Genomic DNA, 16,167 nt, shown 5'->3' with positions numbered 1-16,167 from the left:
AATCAATTTTTAAAAGTAACAGAATAAAGTAGTATGTAAGTTTAGTCACTGCATATTCCTGCTCTGGGTAAGCAGGTTCAGAAAATGGATGAATGTTAAATTACAGGGGAGACAAAATCCAGAATCAATTAAAAATCTCTAATGTTAGAGTGTTTGTTCATGAGAGCTGACTGACAGTAGAGTCAGAATGAGTGAAGTGAATAGCATGTAGACAAAATAAATTTACAATTGTAGTCTTATAGTTTTGAAATACCTTGATGCAGCCATATTTATTATGCTAAAGTTCAACAATATTTTGTGGTTTGTTTTAAACTCTGTGGTAACAGCTTATTATTTTCAGTAAAAGAGATGTGCAACTTTTATAAATGATTGATCTCAATAGCATTCACACTCTTGCAGGATGACAATGTACCACATATTATCAGACTAACATATATTTTATATTTTGACAGGTTACCTGTCTGTCCTGTGACAATAAATCCAACACAATAGAGCCATTCTGGGATTTGTCGCTGGAATTTCCAGAGCGGTATCACTTCAATGGGAAGGAAACAGCTTCACAACATCCCTGCCTACTGACAGAAATGTTAGCAAAATTTACAGAAACTGAAGCATTGGAAGGGAAGATTTATGCATGTGATCAGTGCAACAGTGAGTAAAGGCAGTATGTATGCTATTAGCTCTGACCACTGGATTTAAATGTAGATCTTTTGTCTTGAATTCCTTTGCTGTTAATAGTAAAATATATCTGCATTACCCTTGCAGATGCTGTAAATGTGAGTGGAATTGAGTGGGAGGAATTCAACGCAAACATTATCTAAATGTGGAAGCATGTTGTGGGCAGCACAGTTATCAATCAGAAGCCGAATCATCTTTTTCTTCTTCTTCATATTGTGAAGTTGCTAAACTCTTTTGGGATCCCTCTCACTCAATGGGAACAACACGCTGAAGTGCGTCTCAAAGCCCGATTGCCACGTTTGTGGAAGATTGTTTGTCTGTTACCAGAGCAGGGCAACAGCAGACTCACAGCACAGCAGTGAAGCGCCACAGTAGCAAATCCTAAAAGATTGTGGTCGCGCTATTAGTCCCTGTCTTGTACCCCAAAACACAAGGCTGATCTCAGTACTTTAGCAAAACCAGCTTTATTCAGCTTGAAACAGGAACAGTACAGTTATTTATTGTAGCGTGATCTGCCACTCTGCTATACACAGACACAGCAGTCAGGCAGGGTCGTGGCCAGATCAGTGATCAAGTAATCCTGTTACCTGCATTTACAATGTACCTTGCACCACCCATCAAGATCTTTTCTGTTCTGTCAGCCTGCTGTTGCCCCGGAAATGAATAAACAGTGTTCCACATACGAAGTGATCTCACTTCGGACGCTATTCCGCGTGTTGTCCATTTGGGGGAGGTCCCAAGAGAGTTTATAAACCTCACATTTTCTTGAATGAGTGCCGCAATAATAGGAATGTTTCTTGAAACAACATCACTGAACCACATAAAAACAGCTTTTTCAACGTCTTCAAATGCAGCAGTTCGCATACTTTTGCAACCCAAGATTTTTCTTCTTTTTTTGCCCAGTCTTTCAAGAAACTGCTTTCTCAATTTTTTTATTTTTAATAAATTTGCAAAAATCTCAAGTAAACTTTTTTCACATTGTCATTATGGAGTGTTGTGTGTAGAATTCTGAGGAAAAAAATGAATTTAATCCATTTTGGAATAAGGCTGTAACATAACAAAATGTGGAAAAAGTGATGCGTTGTAAATACTTTCCGAATGCACTGTATGTATGTATATGTATATACAGGGTGACACAGAAAAACGGGAACTTTTGAAAACCCCAATAAAAGTAAAAGAAATCCAACAAAAAAAATTATTGGCAGCAATTTAACCGCTACAACTTGCCTTTTAAGAGACAGCAAACCAAATTATCAATGTCTAAAAATTACGTCCTGTAGATCGCGTCCTCCTGTACGTATGCATTCTTCCAATCTGCTGTTGAGGTTCCCCATTGATCACTGCCACATCTCAGCTGGGATATCACGAATTTCATCCTGAATTCTTTGCTTCAATTCATTTAGTGTCCTTGGCCGATTCTTGTAGACCCGACTCTTAAGGTAACACCACAAGAAAAAAATCACAAATGGACAAATCCGGTGATCTTGAGGGCCAGGGAATGCCACCGAATCCTGAGATGATACGGTTACCAAACAATTCTCGCACAGCTGCCAGAAATTATTGGCAGCAATTTAACCGCTACAACTTGCCTTTTAAGAGACAGCAAACCAAATTATCAATGTCTAAAAATTACGTCCTGTAGATCGCGTCCTCCTGTACGTATGCATTCTTCCAATCTGCTGTTGAGGTTCCCCATTGATCACTGCCACATCTCAGCTGGGATATCACGAATTTCATCCTGAATTCTTTGCTTCAATTCATTTAGTGTCCTTGGCCGATTCTTGTAGACCCGACTCTTAAGGTAACACCACAAGAAAAAAATCACAAATGGACAAATCCGGTGATCTTGAGGGCCAGGGAATGCCACCGAATCCTGAGATGATACGGTTACCAAACAATTCTCGCACAGCTGCCATTGATTGCCTTGCAATTGATTACTAAATTACTAAGTGGCGAGATTGTTTACAGCTCAAGGTCCCTGTTCCGCAGTGCTGCCAACTGTACATGGCTGCCACTATGCATTTCAAAAGTTCCCATTTTTCTGTGTCACCCTGTGTATATATATACAGTATATGTATAGAAACCCACTTCTTTGTACAACCTGCACATTTCATATATTAAAAAATGCTATATTAATGCAATGCAAATATACTGCATGTTCTTATATACAATAATGCAAAAAGACAGATTGCTTTCCATAGCGTCATTTTTATTCAGAAAGCTTTGTTGCATGAGATTTTGTAAATTGAGCTTTGTGGACATATACAGAAAAAAATAATGTAAAAAGGTTTTTTTATATTTTTTCTGTCAACATCATGTCTTTTAACGTCCATTCTTCATGAAAACATGAGATGACTTTTTTTTTCTTGACTGCCACTACAAACTACATACGGTGACCAACATAAAAAAAATAAATATCATTTTTGTGTGGAGTACCCTTTAAAACCTTTCAGGAGCTGAAATATCAAGCCATACCATCTCTGTTCAACAATCTGAGAATTGTTTTTGCAAGGAAAAGAAGGTCTAATTGATAAAAAGTGTACAAGTTGCAAAATGACATTACACCTGCAATAAATAAAAAGTAAAATGCTTTTCATTAATTTTTTTAATGTCTTTTGTGGACAGGATTTAATCGCAAAGAAATTATCAGGATTCAGCTGCCACATGGGAAAGTCGACAGTGTTAAATTCACTCATGTAGTTTAAAATTAGCTCTTAGTAGATTGTTTAAAGGACTTTTTTGTTTTCATGTCATAAATGTTAACACTGTTTTTATTTTTGATGTGAAGAGAAACAAAATACTGTTTACCCTATATGATGATACCTAATAGTTGTTCTTCTTCACAATAATTGCTTTCTGATTCCATCCTAAATCACGTTTTTAATTTTATAATATGTTTTTTGGGTATCACCACAAACTGTTAGCAGATATTAAAATGAATGTTTTGATGTATTTTCCATTTTATTCAATAAAGCATTTCATTTTCAGCCAAGATTTATGCACAATTACCAGTATTATGATTTTTACTGTAATTATTAGAATATTGTAAGCTACCCAACAGGTTTTAGAGCAGGCTACAGCAAGTCTATTCATTTGAAAACTGCTGACAAAAATAATTGTCAGAAACATTTCCTGATTGTCGATGCATGGAAACAACGTCGATAGCAAGCCCAGAGGGGATGGAAAAAACCCAACAACTTTTGGTTTTCAAGGCTTTTGTGATACAGAGTCACAGGTAACAAATTGTGGACCTGTACATAAAATAGAGTTTTGTATACAACATCTGGTAATATTTTACTGTATTGCAGAAGAGAGAAAGGATTGTGTTTACAAATCCTTAGAAAGCCGACATCCTTATATATAACACACACCCTCTTGTTTACTGCAAAAAAAACAACATGTATACTCATGGACTGGAAAATATAGTAAGTGTATCTTAGTGTCCACCTTTAACTAATGCCCACATCAACCTGTGTGAATTCATTAAGTTGGTTAGGGTCAAATAATTTTATTTTTGTGAAACATTTTCACTGTGTGTAGGCTCAGAACACTGTTACATGCTGATTTTTTTATTACAGCTATAATACAAATTATGTAATTAGTATTATAATTGAGATTTGCCATCAAAAATCACAGAGATTTTATCCTCTTAAAAACAAACAGAAATAGCCCCCAGTCTGTATATGTTTTAAATACTTCACAAAGTTTAATTTTACCAATGCCTTTGCAAAATGTTTATTTGAATTTGTGAACAACTACAAAAAAGTAATACTTACGTATGTTGTTCAAAAGAATGTCCATTGTTTTGATAGAAATTGTAGTTAATTGTATTTTAAACCTGAAAGGCACATTTTTCCTATACACTCTGATCCTGGGAAACTTGATCTGCTAATTTCTCTGATTAAGAAGTTGTATAATTCCCTGGAATCTAGCGTTTATTCTTATGTGAGTGGGAAAAAAAAAATCTTTACAATTGTGGAGACAAGCGCACGAAATATCATGAGGGCCCCTCATAGGATACATTGACATTGAACCAGTGAACTTAGGGCAATGTGTTTAAAACGTATGACAGGCTTAACTAATTTACAGCAGTGTGTTTTTTAAGGTTATCTATTTGGAAATGAGACAGACTCTTAAATAAGTGAACATATTTCCTACCAAACACAACCATGTACTACCCACTTTGTAGATTCTTATATGTTAGTAAAATGGAAAATATTTAGGGTTAGGTAAAAGTAAACAAGCTCATATCACTAAGTAGCACAAGCCAGTATCATCTCCAGACAGAGGAGCAGCTTCAGCGACAGACTGAGGAGATTGTTCCTCCCCCACACTATGCGACTTTTCAGTTCCACTAAGGTGGTTGTTAAACGTTAATATTATACAAAATTATTGTCTGTTTTACCTGCATTTTTATCACTGTTTAATTTAATATTGTTTTTTTTATCACTATGCTGCTGCTGTAGTATGTGAATTTCCCCTTGGGATTAATAAAGTATCTATCTATCCATCTATCTATCTATCCATCTATCCATCCATCCATCCATGACGTTTCTACCCTGAGGAGTGAAAATTGCCACTTTGATTGTTGTACATTTGTGCATATAGCATTTACACATTATTTCCGGCATTGTCCAAGGAGGTACTTCCAAGCCAGAACTAATAATAATAAGTTTTTTTTTGGTTTTTTTTTTATATAAATACTAGTTTATTTATACACAAGACACACAAAGGATGATCAAAATGTGAACAAGAAATTATGAAATAAACAGAAAAAAAACAAACTGACAGTACCACTGTTACTCATAACAGAGGTGCTAGTTTCTGTGTAACAACTGCAGTGGTTGGCCTATATAACCAGCAGGCATACCATTACCAAATATTTTAAGCAGATGAGCCTATATCCCAACTCACCTCATGATTCCATACTCAATCAGGCACTCTGGAGTTAGAAACACCCTTTAAAAATTATTTTCCCATACTGCAGTGTGTTTTCTAACTGTACAATAAAAGCAGAAAAGTCCTGCAAAACAAAAAGGTAGTTTATTTTAAAGTAGGAATCAATCACTAATTGTGAAATTAGATAGAAATAGGGTCCCAGAGCCAAGATTGTGAAAACATAACTAGCAGGCTTTAATAAAAATTGTAAAGCTATTTTCATAGGTAGAATAAAATCTTGGGTAGGAAAAGAATGTGTGTATATAACCCCATGCTCAGTAACTTACAAGATTCAAATCTAAATATTTAAACGATCCAATAAAATCCTAGAGTAGTAAGCTGTACAAATGTGGATAGATCAACAATATAATGTGGTACACTTATTGAACACTTCCATCCCCACATTTGTGTGAGATTTAGATTCACAGATGTAGGATTCTACAGTATATGTAGTAAAAGTTTTGGGTTTAGGTTACTTTCTTAAAATGTTTTCCTCGGGTAGATTAACTGTTTTGATGTCTAGTCTTGTAAACTGGTTCTTTTTAAGAAAGCCCTGAGAATTAGTATTTTATACGTAATGTCTTTCAAATGAATGTTTACTTTATTCTGGCTTTATTATTTTCCTATTAAATATATTCAGTATTGTAAAAAACAAACTGTGAACCTTTTCCTTAGATTAAGTATCATGAAACGTCCAAACCTGTATATTCAGCTTGGTGTTGAGAGATATATATATATATATATTGTATATATATATAGTATATATTGTAAACTGTCAGGATTTCAACACGCATGAACACTTTGATCTTTCATCTGATTTTCCTGCTTTTTCTATATCTCACTTTATTCAGGGAGACATAGCTGATAGAATTTAGCAAGGTAATAATTTGACCCTTTTCTCTTTTAAAGGTAAACGGAGAAAATTTTCTTCAAAACCAGTCATTTTGACTGAAGCACAGAAGCAGCTAATGGTACACAGGTTGCCTCAGGTTTTACGGCTACATCTTAAACGCTTCAGGTAATAGTCATGCTTTTCTGTTTGAATGTCTGTCTTCTGAAATTAACACACCAGATACCATAGCTTTTATCAGTAAACAATCATTTGAATTAAGTGAAATTTTTGGTTTACTCATGATCTGTAAACTCTAAGGGAGATGTTTGGTACCTTGTAATTCTTTTTGGCTAGTTTTCTCATGGTTGCTAGTAGGTAAAGAAGAAAATCTTTTTTAAAAAAATCCTGCAAAATAAATCAATATTCTAAGTTACATGAAGCATAGATGAAAGTTTGAAAAAAAAGTGTTTGGTTTAACTGGAAATGATGATAGTAATGTGTTATTTTCAGATTTTAGAAGCAGTTTTGGATATGCTTATGGTCATTAGGGAGTAACATCTGTAGTTCTGTGCTGGTCATTTCTGACATTTTCAATTTTTATGCTTTTTAGGTGGTCAGGACGTAATCACAGAGAGAAAATTGGAGTTCATGTTGACTTTGACCAGATATTAAATATGGAACCGTACTCTTGTAGAGATTCATCTGGAACCTTCAGGCCAGACTCTTTTATATATGATTTATCAGCTGTTGTGATGCATCATGGGAAAGGATTTGGCTCAGGGCACTACACATCATACTGCTATAATACAGAAGGAGGTGAGTTTTGCTTTTCAGCCTCTGGAAGCACCAAAGCCTCTTAATTGCTACTTTTCCTCTAAGTTAGTCATGCACTTGCTGTATGTGTATATATATATATATATATATATATATATATATATATATATATATATATATATATATATATGTATATGTATATGTATATGTATATATGTATATATATATGTATATGTATATATATGTATATGTACTGTATATGTATATGTACTGTATATGTATATATATGTGTGTATATATATATGTATATGTATATATATGTATATATGTGTGTATATATGTATATGTATGTATGTATATGTGTGTATATATATGTATGTATATATATATCCATTTTCTAACCCGCTGAATCCGAACACAGGGTCACGGGGATCTGCTGGAGCCAATCTTAGCCAACACAGGGTACAAGGCAGGAACCAATCCTGGGCAGGGTGGCAACCTACCGCAGATATATATATATATATATATCACTGATATATGTCACTATGTGTACAAATATATCAATGCCAATATAAATACTCATTTCTTACACTTAAAAGGTTGCAATCTTAAAGCATGGTTGACTAATCCTTAGTCTAAAGAATCATTTATATGAAGTTGTGAACTATGCAGTTGTTTTTGCAAGTCACTTTGTCACTTTCTCTTCACATATTCTGTTGAAGGTTGTGGTGGCTATAATTATGGCACTTAGCTGACCAAATCCACATATCCTCAATGGTTTCTCCAGCTCCTACTGGAGGGAATTCCCAGATATTCACTTCCCTTTGAAGCTCCAAGATGGGATTCTAACTGCATGCTAGCAGAATCACCTTATTGTCACCTCTTGAGCTGGAGGAGCAGTGATTCTGCCCCACTGCTCTCCAGTATTGCTGAGTTCATTGTCCTGTCACTGAGAGTGAGCCCATTAGCCCAAAGCTACAACCTCATTTCAGCCAATTATATTTGCAGTCTCATCCTTTTGTGCACTATCCAGCTGTGGTGCAACGAGTTAAGGGTCTGTGTTGGTGTATGATTTTAGTTATACAAACAGTGCAGGTTTGTGGCAATGAGAAGTTGTGCAGCCATGGGGTAGGCATTGGGGAAATTGCCCAATTGTGTGTTCAAGTGCAAATGTGACCAGCTTATCCAGTTTTCTCATTGACATTCTGAAAACTGTTAAACATAGCACCTGCACCCAGGAGTCTGAGTAAGATAGATCAGAAAAGAAAAAAGGAAGTAAGAGAAAGACATAAGGGAGAAAAATCAAAAGAGAAACAGGTTAGAGAGAATAAAGAAGTAGCTCAAGAGCTTGAGCCAATGTGGTGGACAAGAGGCATGGTGATCTGGAAGCAAGAGGAACAGCGTTGCAGCAGCGAGATGGTTCTGTTGAGCATTGGCAGAAACAGGAACAGATGATTGGCTTTGTGGTCATCCTATGGATGACAGGGATGGTAATAGGATGATGAAGCCTGGCTTTGGGTTTCCCAGAAGGCACCAGCAAAGGTGACGGGAACAAAAGTCAATTGATGCATGACTGCCCCTACCAGTGTCTTGGCCCCACTGAGAAGATCCAATAGGTGAGCAGGGAAGCAAACTGGAAAGACACACTAATGTGCATCAAGTGCATAATCATAGTAGAGGCTCATTTTATCAGGTAAATAATAATTTTATCTTTGTGTACATATTTGTAATTGTGTATATTTGAGACAATGAAAGATTAGGTCTTACTGTAGGAACAAAAAGTATTTATTATTGAGATTGCATGTCTTGAAATTGATCATCTTCTTCTCCAGTATAATAACATCTTTTAAACTTAAAGGTCAGTGTTGCAAATCACTGAAAATGTATCCAGTCTTGTGAAGTTAAATATCTAGTGTACATTTTAGTCAAGAATTGATCGATAATTGTGCAATAGGTTTTTTCAAATAATCCAAAGTAAAAACAAAAATGATTACAGTGTAGTGTACAATGTGAAAAGGGATAGGATTCACAAATTAGTGTGTTAACCTTTTTTGTGAAGTTTTGTGAACTGCTATCTTAAAATTACAAATATTAAAAGATATGTGAACTGTATCAGTATTGTCTGTTTTGGCTGTTTTTTTGTTTAACCCACCACATTTACACGTTTGACTGTAGAGGTGAAAGTGAAATATTAAATCCACGTGAAAATCAATCACTGTACATTATGAGCATCAGGCTCTTTTTTTCTGTATTTTTATTATTTTAATTAGAAACGGATAACATTCTATACAGTCAGGACAAATTTAACAAATCAAAGCTAAATTCAACCCCCACCCAAGAGGAAGAGAGAGAGAGAGCCAGCAACCGCAGCTACTCTATAAAAGGAGTAAGAAAAGAAGGGTATCCTTTCCCATCCGGAATGTAAGCTTATTCTAAAATGTTATTGATTAGATCTTTTCATATTTTGAAAAAGTTTTGAACAGATGCTCTAAGTGAGAATCAGATTTTTTCCCATTTTAAATAGTATGGAACATCACTTACCCACTGACTTAAGAGTGGTGGGGTGGGATTCTTCCATTTGAGCAAGATAAGGGCTAGTAGTGTAGCATAGGAAATTACAGTTTGTTGATCCTTCTCCATTTTAAGGCCGTCTGGGAGTACATCATCTTAACTGCACCATAAAACATTCAGGATACACACACATACATACAGTTTGTTTACGTGCATATACATAACCTGATTAAGGTGAATGACCTGGTTAAGGCAGAAACACACTTTGTTAAAACACTCCGACGTCATTAAACTTCCCAAAAATGACTTAAAAGTCATTATCTGCCACAATGAATCCGAAAATGAGCATAATGCCTATGATATTTTTCATGTGTTGTATAAATATATCAAACTGACACTTTATTTACTGTATGACATGCAGCATACTCTTCTCTGCTCAGCTGTGCGAGTGAGCCCTGCAAGAACCCAGTATGTGTGCTTCTTGCATTACACCAGTGTTGCTGTAATAATAATAACAATAATATTGTAGGCGTTTTTACTTCAGTAAGCTAAGTACTGTATTTTGTTAGGTCACTCATTACTTTAACAAAGTAATAAGACTGTGTAATGTACATTACTTATAACGTGTTACATTATTGCTCTAGAGATTGTGTTGCTGAGTTTAGCACTGTATGTTTAATATCAATTTAGCGATTTATGACATATTGACACAGATTATTTTACCCAGGAGAAGTAATAATCCAATGTCCTGAACATTTGCCTTTAGAAATATTTTTTGTGGGCGCTTACAAGAATGGCTGCTAAAAGTAAGTACAAAGCAAATAAAGCACATACGCAGGTTTACAGAGTGCAGTGGATGTACAAAGACGGCCAACTCCTTAATAGAAACCCAGTTAAGGGTTTACATGACTACATAATTGGCTTATTTGCGGAGAAATCCACTTCTGTTAACCAGGTTTCTCAGAGGCCAATAACCTGATTTCTCTATCTGAAATATGGGTTTAAATGGCATTTTAGACCACAGGTTTCTGTGAATAATTGGGTTATTGTAGAGCATGTTAATGCACTGAGTAGTCCAGTTTAGCGTAAACATCAAACTTAACATGCTTGTCTAATGTACGATGAGGTTATATTTTGTTGATGTAAGCTGACAAAAAGGCAGTTACCTGAAAAAGCGTTCAGCATAAAAACTTTCAAACAGCTCCAAAAACAGTAGTCCTCCTCATTTTCTGGTTCAAAGTTTTTAAATTAAATCTATTACCTCAACAAATCACCCTGTTAAGTTTGTTCCAAAATAAATTCTGCATAACAATACAGTCACGTTGTTGTGACAAATTAAGTAAAAATAATAGATATATACCTGCCCACTGCGGTGGGTTGGCACCCTGCCTGGGATTGGTTCCTGCCTTGTGCCCTGTGTTGGCTGGGATTGGCTCCAGCAGACCCCCGTGACCCTGTATTCGGATTCAGCGGGTTAGAAAATGGATGGATGGATATACCTGCCCCCCTCTGTTAGATGAATTAAGTTAGGAACTGTTTCTTTCATTGCAATATAAACCTAAGTATACTGCCAGAGCAAAACAGCAGTGGATTAAAATGAAAAATAAATTTTATAGAAAAGCCCACTTTCCTCCAAGCCCAAACCCACCCCTATGCTCATTGTTCCTGTGTTGGTGCACGGCTTGAAGTTCCAAGGGTGATTGAAGAAATCAGTCATTGTAGTCAAGACTGTTAAGTGCCAGCTCGTGTGCTATTCACATCCACTCATTAGTGAAAAAAGTTAAAGGGAACATTGGTCAGAGCCCTGCATGGACAAATGAGGTCAGGTGTGGAATTTTCAACTTGTAGTGTCATGTTGATGGTCTAAAAGGTTCAGATTTTAGAATTTTGGGTTAGGGATACTCAACCTGTAATATCAGAAGTACTATATGGGTCCAGATGGTGAAATTTGGGTGCATATCTGCTGAAGAAGCTTCTTCAGTGTACAGAGGGCTTATATCTTGACAGTTTCGCTGGTAATGCAGGCATTTTGGCTAGGTGATGGTGCGGCATGCACCACAAATTTAAAGGTCTGTCTCCATGTTGAGTTAACCGTGTACACAAATGACTGATGATCTTACAAACACTGTCAAGTTTACATTACAAAACTGTGTTCTTTTCTCAGGCTGATGCCCATGCTACACTTTAATACACTGGGCTAAAAAATAAGGTTGTTTTGCATTCCAAAAATGTCGAGCAATGTGTTTTTAAGACCTCTCTTAAAAAATGTACAAGATAGAGATTTCACATTAATAAAATTAGAGATTAAGTAGGATTAATAGAATTTAAATCAATACCTACCAATCTGCAGAACAATTGATTGAAAGATTGAAAGTATCAGATAAAAATGTTATATATATGTTTATTTAAACATTTAATGGCCCAGGCTATGGTGATTGCTGGCAGGTTAATCGAACTTACTTCTTATGGCTTTCCATCTAAGATTTCAAATTTGCAGTTTAGGTTTGGATTGTTTTCAATATTTGCAGTCCAATTTCCTCTGTTAAAGTTCTTATTTTATACTGTATATTGTTTAATTCATAGTTCAGTATTGTGAGTTTAAACATCTATTAAAATAATCTTCAGTATGGCTCATTTCTGTCACCATACAGACACTGCATTTACATTCTTGCTTCTTATTGTGTTGTTTCACTGGAAGAGAGGCTGGTAAATTTGAAGGTCTGAGTGGCTGTTACATTGGCCATGATTCTAGAAAGTTGATTCTGTTCATCTGGACATAGTTTTTTTGTCGATACGTTTCATCACTCATCCAAGTGAAGTCTTGACTTGAAGTCACTTGGATGAGTGATAAAACGTATCGACAAAAAAACTATGTCCAGATGAACAGAATCAACTTTCTAGAACTTCCTTACCTGGATTATTGAGCATGCATCGAGACATTGGCCATGATGATATTTTTAAAGCAAAAAGATTGAGCACTGTACAAAAGACATATCCTGAAGATTTGTACTCATTAACTTTTGACCCATAGCAGAGCAATATTGTGTAAATTGCCTTTACCTGCCATTGTGGTGCTTCAGATAGGGTGGGTGGGATGTTAAAGTGCTTATTGCCTTTTTTGTATTTTCATCTACAGGATTCTGGGTACATTGCAATGACTCAAAATTAAATATCTGCACTGTGGATGAAGTGTGCAAGGCGCAGGCCTACATCCTGTTTTATACGCAGCGCTTTTCTCAGGAGAAAGCACAGTCTCGTTAATCACTGGGGAAATTATCCAGCAGCGTAACACCAGCATTGCATTGGAAAGGGTAACCCTTCCCTTTAAGACATCAGCACAGCCAAAGGCATTTTCGTCTTTGCCTCTCTTTCTTGTCTTTTTTAAAAGTTTGTGAATAGGAACCTTTTTTATGTACAATTGAAATGTTTTTACGTTTCCTTCCTATGTGAATTAGTGTACAGAATGTTTATAATGTTTTTGTAATAAAATGTTTTTAAATTTTGTTGGAAAAGTAATAGTGTGTATAAAAATGTTAATTGATTTTAATGGAATCACAGATAAAGACCTCACTTTTTTGTATATTGCATCTTTTAGACAATGTTGTCTAAAAGTGTTTTCTTTTTTTGAAGTGTTAAGTTTCTGTTGCAAACTTCCTTTTACAGTACCACTCTAATTAAGAGATTTGTAATGTCTCCAGCAACTTGCCTTTCAGATCAGTTTCAGTGACTGTGCACTTCTGTATTCAGAGGAGCTTAGCAATGTAGGTTATGTTTTAATAGCCCCATTTAGAATGTACTTAGAATAATGATCTTACAGTTTGGCTTCATTTGCAGAGATTTAAGATGAAAATGGGTGACATTTACTGGGATGTATTTTAACAAAGAGCAACGCCATTTTTATATGTTTAAAATGTTTTACCAGTCCATCAAATGACTTTTGACAAGCTTAGGAAAATGTTGATACAAGACCAACAACTTTGTACTGATGTAACTAAAGAACCATTTAAGGGGAAAGGGCAACCAAGATATAAACTTTCCTAATTATGCGAAACTGCTTTTAAAGGTCAGTTACATAGCTGTCTTGCAAGAGACCCCATTGTGCTTTAATTACAGTTATTCAATTTGTTTTCCAGTTCAGCCTTATTTTTTTTCAGTTAGCCACAAAATAGCTCATAATCCAACAGTTTAACACACATGGTAGAGGTGTAGGACCACCATCTGAATGTGTAGGTTCAGGGGCATTCTGCAGACCAAAGATGTAGTCTGCTTTGGTAGTACAGAATATAGTATAGCTGTAAAATCATGAATACAAATGTGTCAGATGTAGTGTCATAATGATCGCTCTCTGGCTTACAAAAGATAGCCTTGGGGCTTTACAGAGCTCCGGTGTGATAAGTTCTGCTTTCGTATTTAGCTGTTCAGCCAGCAAACATCACGTGTCTTGAGCTGGTTCCCCACGTGAGGACAGGCTGTAGGCACTTTGTGGATTTTGAGATAACAGCATTCATTTACCAACTTCTGTGCAACTGCTGTACAGCACCCAAAGGTGTTTTAATCAGATATGTATCTATTTCACTTTTTTCTACATTTTTTTTCTGGGCGAATCCTTTCTTGGCCTCTTGTCCTCCACCCAGGGCCTCTGCATTTTATTTGTGCTTGTTACTTCATCAAAGCAAAAAAGTACTTGCCATTAATCCAAATTGTTTAATACTCCTAATAAAGTTTTTAGTTCATCCACATTAATCGTTTTACATGTATGCAAAAATCCTAGCAGAATAGTCTGGTGGAGAGAAAATATGTGAATCCTTTCAAGTTATCCTTATGATATCCTTATAATTTAATCTAACATATGATCTGATCTTCATCTGTGTCCTAATAAGTTAGAAAGTGAATCTGATTAAACAAACACACCAATAAAATCATTTATGCATTGATACATTAACGTCCCATTTTTGGACCCTTAGGTTCACTAAATGTTTGACACCATCTTTAGTAGTAAGAACATTAATCACACGTTTCGTGAACCTGTTGGTAATTTCTCTTGGCAGCTAAACAGCTATTTTGGCTCATTTGTTTTAAATCGAACTGCACAAATCACCTTATGCCATAATGTTTCAGCTAGTGTGTTGCCATTAACTTGTATTAAATTTCTTATATGTTGAGGATCATTCTTGCGGTGTAAATCGCACATTCTGTTAAGCCTCAGATCACAGACAGGTACTCCTCTGCAGAAATGGGTAACAGAATCCACAGTGATTACTAACCACTTCGGTATTGAGGTTGCAAAGTTATCCTCAGGCCATTATAGCTCCATGTCTAGTGAGTGGGATGACGACAAGTAGTCATCGACTTTACAAGGTATGCGTCTTACGACCATTCGTCTTACGACTGCTACCGTGTCTCACGGGCAAACAACAGTATTCGCCCGCCAGCTTTGTATGTCGTGACTCGCTCATTTCGATCTCAGTTTATTACGTACAGTGGTCTTAACTACTTTCAGTTATATTTGTCTTACAATTACAGGGAAAAAGGCAATTGATCTTGACCCAAAAATGAAGGTGATCAAGCAGTATGAGAGAGGAAAGAAAGTGAATGTGATCACATGTGACTTTTAAGTCAGGGGTTCTCAACATCGGTCCTGGGGACCCCCTGTGGCTGCAGGTTTTTGTTCCAACCAGATTCCTAATCAGTGACAACACCTGATAACACTGATCTCATTTAATTAGCTGTTATTTTTTTCTTTTATTTGACATTCAAAAAAGCATAGCAGCATGATTTTTACATTTATAAGACATTTATAAATATTTCTGCTTTTGCTATAGATTTAAATGCTCAACTCTCTTTTGTTGATTTCATTATACTTTGCCCTTTCTCTGTGCAGTTTTTCCCCCTTCGTTGTATCTTAATAATGATTATTAAAAATGTGCAGAGCAGACACCCAAGCAAACAACACTGAATAATCAAAAGCTGCAGCTACTTTAGAGCCAGACCCACTAATTAGTAAATAATGGATTAATTAAACAATTAGAACACCTGGAAAAGTAGAATGAAAATCAAGATGAAATTACTGTTAAAAAGAATAAAAAAATACTTTATTCCTATATAACTGCTTGGTACATTTTAATATATATATATATATATATATATATATATATATATATCTATATATATTTATATATATATATATATATATATATATATATATATATTTATATATATATTAAAATGTACCAAGCAGTTATATAGGAAGCAACAGTAATCATTAAACAAAATGATAAAATAAAGAAATAATTTACAAAAAGGGATAACAAATCTGTACAATATGCTATGAATGATGATAAAAAGGATATAAAAGAAACAATATAACTTAAGGGACAGTACTACACGTATGGTCAGGTTTAAATACGTAAACCGGTCCGTCTTGCGTCTAGATG

General features: G+C 35.4%; 1 protein-coding gene across 2 annotated transcripts in view; it reads left to right on the top strand.

Moving 5' to 3' along the window:
- Positions 1-15,312, top strand: part of usp44 (ubiquitin specific peptidase 44) — a 78,193-nt gene extending 62,881 nt beyond the window's left edge. The window contains exons 4-7 of one of the 2 annotated variants that reach the window (XM_039761257.1): positions 453-651; positions 6,526-6,634; positions 7,059-7,264; positions 12,870-15,312. In XM_039761257.1, the coding sequence (XP_039617191.1) occupies positions 453-651; positions 6,526-6,634; positions 7,059-7,264; positions 12,870-12,994 (639 nt within the window). In that variant the 3' untranslated portion in view covers positions 12,995-15,312. Of the gene's footprint in view, positions 1-452; positions 652-765; positions 862-6,525; positions 6,635-7,058; positions 7,265-12,869 lie in introns of those variants that run through there. The other variant, XM_039761258.1, reaches the window with a different exon arrangement.
- The last annotated feature ends 855 nt before the right edge of the window (positions 15,313-16,167 follow it).

The sequence above is a fragment of the Polypterus senegalus genome, chromosome 8, assembly GCF_016835505.1.
Source record: "Polypterus senegalus isolate Bchr_013 chromosome 8, ASM1683550v1, whole genome shotgun sequence".
Classification (NCBI taxonomy): domain Eukaryota; kingdom Metazoa; phylum Chordata; class Cladistia; order Polypteriformes; family Polypteridae; genus Polypterus; species Polypterus senegalus.
The sequence above is the reverse complement of the archived record's forward strand: the minus strand, read 5'-3'. Positions and strand labels throughout refer to the sequence as shown.